Source organism: Diceros bicornis, unplaced genomic scaffold (assembly GCF_020826845.1).
Source record: "Diceros bicornis minor isolate mBicDic1 unplaced genomic scaffold, mDicBic1.mat.cur scaffold_55_ctg1, whole genome shotgun sequence".
NCBI classification, from domain to species: domain Eukaryota; kingdom Metazoa; phylum Chordata; class Mammalia; order Perissodactyla; family Rhinocerotidae; genus Diceros; species Diceros bicornis.
In genome coordinates this window covers 4,809,782-4,817,091 of record NW_026691429.1, presented here as the reverse complement: position 1 = coordinate 4,817,091, position 7,310 = coordinate 4,809,782, and the positions used below count along the sequence as shown (strand labels likewise).

Sequence of the window (7,310 nt, the reverse complement as noted above, 5' to 3'; positions counted from 1 at the left end):
ATTTGGTGCAGGAGAGAGGAAAATGTGGACTTTGGAGTGTAGAGGTTAGTTGGATAGGCAGAGAGCCTCCTGCCTTCATAGAATTTGTTTTGTTATGTTTGGGGGTCATCAGGTTATCTTTTTCAATAGACCCCCCAAAAATTGACCTCCTGCTTTCCTTACCAGTTATCCCATTCACTGCTTCTGATTGAACCCCTCTTTCCTGATTCATAGCACGGAGGTATGGAACACTGTCTGATAGCTTCTTCCCTATTCTTCCCTTAAATCTCTTTGATATCCTTTTCTCCCAATTATAAATCCAAACTGAAGCTCAATCTCATTCCTTTCCCTCTCTCTCAAAGATAACCACTGTCCTGAAATTGGTGTTTATCATTCCTTTGCTTTTCTAATTTTGCTTTCATTGCGTATGTATTCATCCCTGAACAATACCTAATATTGTTTTGTCTGTGTGATGACTTTGGATAAGTGGTGTCCTGTATGTGTTCTTCTGCAGCTTGCTTTTTTGTCTTAGCAATATATTTGTGACCATCCAGCTCTATTTTTTGAATCTCACTTCTATTTGATATTCTACTATATGGACATATCACAGTTTATTAATCCATTCTTTGGGCTCTTTTTTTTCCCTAATTAAGTTGACCGTTTATTTATCTATTTTTAATAGCTTTATTGAGATATAATTTATATACCGTAAAGTTCACCCATTTAAAGTGAACAATTCAGTGGTTTTTAGTATATATACAGAGTTGTACAACAATCACTATTATCTAATTTTAGGACATTTACATCACTCCCAAGAGAAATGTTGTACCCACTTGTGGTTACTTCCTATCTCCCTTCCCTTTCCTCTACCCTCAGATTAAAGCTAATCTATTTCTGTCTCTATAGGTTTGTCTATTCTGGATCATATAAATGGAATCTTTTGTGGTCTTTCATGACTGGCTTTCACTTAGAATGTTTTTGAGGTTCATCCATGATATAGCATGTACATAGTGGGCTTTTAAATTGTTCACAGTTTTTTGCTGTTACAAATGATGCTTTGCATGTGTTGGGGAACTATTATTTTTTAAGTGACTTTTACTATTAGTAACAGTAAAAGCCTATCTCATATTCTTATTATCTGCTGAAGCTCTGGGAGAAAAAGACAAAGAAAGGTAATGTTTATCACAAAAGTATAATTGAGTGCCTCCAGAAGTGAGTAAGGCACAGTCCTTACCTCTTGAAGAATGCACAGTGTAGCTGGGTTAGAATGACAAATTAATTATAAAACCATGGAAGTGCTACAAGTGAATAAGCAAAATTCTGTGGAAATGCAGAAGGAAGAGCAGTTCATTTCTTAGGAGATGTGTACAAAGCGTTATAAAATGAACGACATTTGATCTGAGTCTGACCCTGGAAAATTACTGAGATTTCAGGAAGTGGGTGTTGAGAGAGAGGAAGCAGTGTGCAAAGACATTGAGAGATGAGAGCGTTTTCCAGGAACTTAGACGAGATGGGCTGGACCTGAACAATATCGTGGTGGGACAGGAGACTAGGGTGGGTCCAGGCTCATTGGTTTACACCCGCTATGGGAATCACTGGGAGAATCAGGCAAGATTAAGATGCAGCCACATTTGTATTTTAGAAAAAAAAACTCTGGCAGCATAGAGGGCAGGCTGGAGACAGGAGAGTCTAGAGGCGGGCAGTCCATACGAAGACTGTTCCAGTCTTGTAGGTGAGAGATGATGCCCTGATGCTGTTAGCGTTTTTCATGTTAAATTGACAGGACTTATTGGAATGGGTGGTAAGGGAAAAGAATTCTAAGGTGACTCCCCTGGTCTCTCGCTTGGACAACTGAATGATTTGGAAATTTGATAACTATCCCCCACATAGAGAAGATTAACTTGTGTTGGAAGCTGTCTCCTTTCTACAAATGAAATATCTACTTCAGTTTGCTTTAAGGAATAAGATAACTTATAATTTAAAGATTGCTTAAAGTGTTTTATTTCCAATTCAGAAATGAAACACAGGTATTTACTGAGCCTAGGTTATATCAATTTCAGACTTGAACAATCAAACTACTATTAATTATCATTTCCTCATAGCCAAAATAATGCAATGGTGTAAAGATTCCTGTTGATGCCAGTAAACCTAATCCAAATGACGTGGAGTTTGGTAATCTGTATTTGGATATGAATGGAATCATCCATCCCTGTACTCATCCTGAAGACAAGTACGTAACCTGTTTTTGTGACTGACATCACCAGTTACAGAGGAGTACTATATTATATTACATTGTTTGCTTATCATTATAGACCGGCACCAAAAAACGAAGATGAAATGATGGTTGCAATTTTTGAATACATTGACAGACTTTTCAATATAGTAAGACCAAGATGACTTCTCTACATGGCAATAGATGGAGTGGTAAGTGCTAAAATAATTAACTTAGAGTCTTCCGTTTTTGTTTTTGCTGTGTTCCCAGTGTCTAGAATGAAAGTCAGCTAAATAAAGAAAAATATTGAGTGTGGTAAATTTGAGAAAGCAAACCTCATCCTTCAGTCATGCATTCAAACACTTTTTATGCCTGTTTTGTACCAAGTACTGTGAAATGCTGGGGATGTTGGTGACTGCCCTTGCTTTTGAAGGGCTTACCAGTAAAGGGACAGAGACTTAGATAAATGAGTGAAGTTAGTTATTTATGGGCTTTATAGGCACTAGATAACACATGCAGGATGTTGAGGGAAGAAGGTATCAGTGCTACTAAGAGAGTTGGAAGATAGAGAGGAGGTGACTTTTGTCCCATTTCTTGAAGGATAAAGAATAATTGGAGATTGGTGGGCAGTGGAAGGGGATGGATGGGACAGATATGGGGAGGGAGGACCTTATGGACTTCTCAAATGTGGCAGGTAAACACACTCTCCATGCCTATGATCACACTAACATATTTGGGCAACTGTAGGAGTTTTAGATTGGAAAGGAAAGTAGAGTGATGACTTGAAGAAGGCCTTACCTGCCACACTCAGGAGTTTGGATTTTATCCTATAGGCTGTGATTAGTCATCACAGGACCTTAAGAGGGGAATAACTTACTGACCTATGATAATAATGTCAAGTAGTTTAGGTTATAATTGGTTAGCAAACTATATACCAGGGTTCAAGGAAAATTAAGGTAAATCATAAGCCTAAATTTATTTATCCATATGCAAATAGATTCTCTTTATGTTTTAGATTTAGCAATTGTAGTAGCTAATGGAATGATTTTGAAAATCCAGAAAACTTTGGGTCCAAGAAGATTAACTTTTCTGTGAGGTTCTCTTTACTCAAAGAAAAATCTTAGCTACCTGATAACTTGTTAAGTTGTAGTTAAAGTGGAGTAAAGAATAAAGGGAACAGGAATATGTCTTATTTGGAGCATATTCCAATTCACATTAGCTAAGTTTCTTGAAGAAAATTTTTAACTTTACTGCAGTATGCCCTTACTGCTAGATCAAGTATAAAATATGTACATATTTGTGTGCGTTGTGTACGTGCTCATGTCTGTAACATGTTTTTTTCTTAAAATATAAATGTAGATCATAGAACTTGGTGCTTGAAAGAATTAGATTAGGTGGTCTCATTTTACAGAAAAGGGAACTGTTTAAAAGAGAATATAAAAGAACTTATTTTTTGTAGACAGGATACTTTAGAGTCCCTTCCAACCCCAAAACTCAGTTCAGTAACTTCAGAACCTTACAGTCCAGTTCACTTCATTTAGGTTTATCCAGTGATTTAAATTTCACTTGGTTAGAATGATTTAAAAGTACTTTTGGTAAAAACCTTGTTCCCTGTCTCCTGCTGTGCTTGTAGAGACAGAGTGGTGATTATGAAGCTTATTGTGGGAAGTACAAAATGGAAGTGCCTTGGGGTCCTACAGATCAAGTAGTTTTCTTTTGCTTTTATAGGGCATTGTGGATCTCATTTGGAGACCGTCCTTCCTCTTAGGCAAGGACAGAAGGAAGCTCTTCCTGATTCTGGTTCTGTAGTCATTGTCTGCTGGCTGAGTCTTTGAGTCAAGTGAGCTTTCTTCTTGGGTGCTTTGAAGCACCATAACCCAGTGAAATTGGCATTAGGTCATGGGGCCTGCACTGTTAAGTGCTGTGGCTTCATAGGATGTTTGTCCATTTGATATGTCACTCACTGAGCTCAGCTTTTAGGTTCTTGGTCCAAATTTAAGTCCTCAGGATCTCCTGTCTGTCGTGAAAGGATTATTAGACATATTACTTACCTTTTCCATTTTAGTGTACTAGTTTTATAAAAACAACTGATTCAAAATAATGTGCAGATTTAGTTGCAAATATTTTGAATAATATTATGTGAATGTGAAATACATGTTTTTCAGGAACCACGTGCTAAAATGAACCAGCAGCGTTCGAGGAGGTTCAGAGCATCAAAGGAAGGAATGGAAGCAGCAGTAGAGAAGCAGCGAGTCAGGGAAGAAATACTGGCAAAAGGTAAAGAAAATGAGTCTTGAAGGTGGACTTTTTATAAGATGTATGCAGAAGGGGGAGGGGCGGCAACTTTTTCTTTCAAATAGATAAGGTTTTAATTTACTTAGAATCCCAGAATATGCAAGGAAAATTTATGTTCACTGTTGAGGAAAAGTTGTTAATGGAATTCTTCACTATTTGTTTCCAAACTCTGTAGTAAAAGAGAAACTTGGGAATACAAGGAGGGAATTCTGGTAGGGAGAGCAGATTGTCAGTCCCTCTCAGGACAAGTGCAGCTCTTCTGCTAACTTTTCTATATCTGTAAAACAAATATTTTAAGTGCTTCTTACTTCTTTTTTTCTAATGGGGGCTATTAGAAAGCTAGCATTCTGTAAACATTTTCCTCAAATCAGTCTTGGTAGCGTGCCTATTGCTTCCTCTTAGAACTCAGAGGTCTACATGAGGAGGCCTGGGATGATGTGATCCATATTCCAGGCTTTCACCAAGTCACACACACTGTCAGTCTAGATTGATGTAGCAGGAACCGAGGCAGTGAGGTACCCAGGGTTCTCTCAATTTTGAGGAGGGGAGGGGTGGGATGTGGCCATTTTTGCAATTCTTCAAAGCCTTGAAATTCCTGATGGGTACATAGGTAGGAGTTGGCTAAAGCTCAGAGAGGAGAAAGGTCAAGAGGTCTTCATGCCCACTCTGACTGGTTCTTTCCCAAGACACCTGTGTGTGAGATGGGGTGTGGTTGTAGCAGAGTGGTTTGTTTGGTGTTTTGTTACATAGGGCAATATGATAGACCAGGAAAGCCACAGTTTATTGGCTCAGGATATTACACTTGGAAGTTGAAAAAGGATACCATAGTGTAGTCAGGTCAAGCCTGCAATTATGATACATTCTATGTTATTTTAATTTGCTAGAAGTATGCGAGTATATAGTTACTTTTAGCTGTAGCTTATACTAATACTCTAAAACCTGTTTGTATCTATAACAGATTGTCTTTGATTTTAAAGATGTCTTCTTTCTTGAACATGTTATGAAATATGTTTGTGTCTTGAGAAAAAGCTAATCAGTGATACAGAGGGAAAAATAGGATTTTTGTATCCCTCTAGCTGATATTTTTATTTCTTATCATTTATTTCTTATCATAAGCTGTGATAAATTCAGCATTTTAATTTGTTTTTCTTTTTTTTTTTATAATTTTTATTTATTTATTTTTCCCCCCAAAGCCCCAGTGTATAGTTGTACGTCATAGATGCACATCCTTCTAGTTGCTGTACATGGGACGCAGCCTCAGCATGGCCGGAGAAGCGGTGCCTCGGTGCGCGCCCGGGATCCGAACCCAGGCCGCCAGTAGCGGAGCGCGCGCACGTAACGGCTAAGCCACGAGGCTGGCCCTAATTTTGTTTTTCTAAGGCACCTTTATTTTAAGAACTGGTATCAAATTAGAACCCCTAACCCGTGTGTGTATTCTGCTGCAGAGGGCCTTAGGAAGAACATCATAATTTTTATATTTTTATATAACAATATAGTATCTTTTGTGTACTATATATTGTTTGACACTTCTGTTAAAGCTTTATTTAAATTTGAGGAGAGGAATCTTATTTTCTTCCCAGAAAGGGGAACATTGTTCCTCAAGTGACAATACTTCTCATTTTTTTGTATTTGAAGTTACTGTTTTTGTTGTTTGGGCTTAATATTGTGTAGTTTACCTCACTTTTTATGGCGATAACAAAACATTGCCTTTTTCTCTAGGTGGCTTTCTTCCTCCAGAAGAAATAAAAGAAAGATTTGACAGCAACTGTATTACACCAGTAAGTAGTCTCAGACTTTGCTGGCTATTGCTAACTCTTAAATGATAGCTTAATTTATTTCCTTCTATCATTTTAGGGAACCGAGTTCATGGACCATCTTGCTAAATGCCTTCGCTATTACATAGCTGATCGTTTAAATAATGATCCTGGGTGGAAAATTTTGACAGTAAGTTTCACATTTTGGTACTTCAAAAAGATGAAGGTGATATTTGAGTCTATACTTTGATATGACTGATAGTATTTTTTTCTTTTTTCCCCCCTGTGAAATCCTAGTTGACTGTCAGAGGAAAGGAGAGGCTGCCAGGGTTATTAGAAATGGGATGTCTTGCATGATCCAGTTTTAGACAGTCGAATTTTCTCTCAATGCCAATTTTTTGTCCTCGTACCGTCACTATGAAGCCATAAAATGGTACTCATGGTTTAAAAAATATCTATTTATGTATGAAAGTAATTTTTAAATGAAAATTTCTATTTGAAATCAAAATATAGCAAAATTAAAGTCGTGGGTCTGCCTTTAAAGAATCACTGTGTTCTCCTAAGTATTTACGTAAAATTTAAACAAACTGTTGTGTGATTTTAGGGCATAAGCCTATTTCCCTGTTATTAGGTGTGGGAAATTGTGTTTACTGGGTGTCTTTTATTGATTGCTCCCAGGGTTTGTGTGCTTCAGTGCTGTGTCCTTAGGTGGCAGTGAGAATGGTGGAGACTTGTGACTGGTCGGTTTTGCTAATGGCTAAGTTTAACCCAGACATTTGATTTTCTATTCCATGTGGTAAGTAAATAGTTTTGGTGTTTAATACACACACACCTTATTAAGAAAAATTTCCAATTAATAACATCTTAATAGAATTATCCCAGTTTATTTTAAGATACTCAGTTCTGTTGATTTTTGTCCTAGAAAATTGGAGATGAGCTGAAAGTGTTAAAAACTGTCTTTTATAGGTTATTTTATCTGATGCTAGTGCTCCTGGTGAAGGAGAACATAAAATTATAGATTACATTAGAAGACAAAGAGGAAAAAATCACTTATGAATATCTGATTGACA

At 37.2% G+C, this 7,310-nt stretch overlaps 1 protein-coding gene across 1 annotated transcript; it reads left to right on the top strand.

Moving 5' to 3' along the window:
- Positions 1 to 2,310: 2,310 nt before the first annotated feature.
- Positions 2,311 to 7,275, top strand: LOC131403129 (5'-3' exoribonuclease 2-like; the record flags this gene model as incomplete). The annotated part of the gene is made up of 5 exons (XM_058537468.1): positions 2,311 to 2,403; positions 4,357 to 4,468; positions 6,206 to 6,264; positions 6,341 to 6,430; positions 7,207 to 7,275. Coding segments are annotated over exons 1-5 (348 nt in total), but the record flags the coding sequence as incomplete, so codon positions are not given.
- Positions 7,276 to 7,310: the final 35 nt, after the last annotated feature.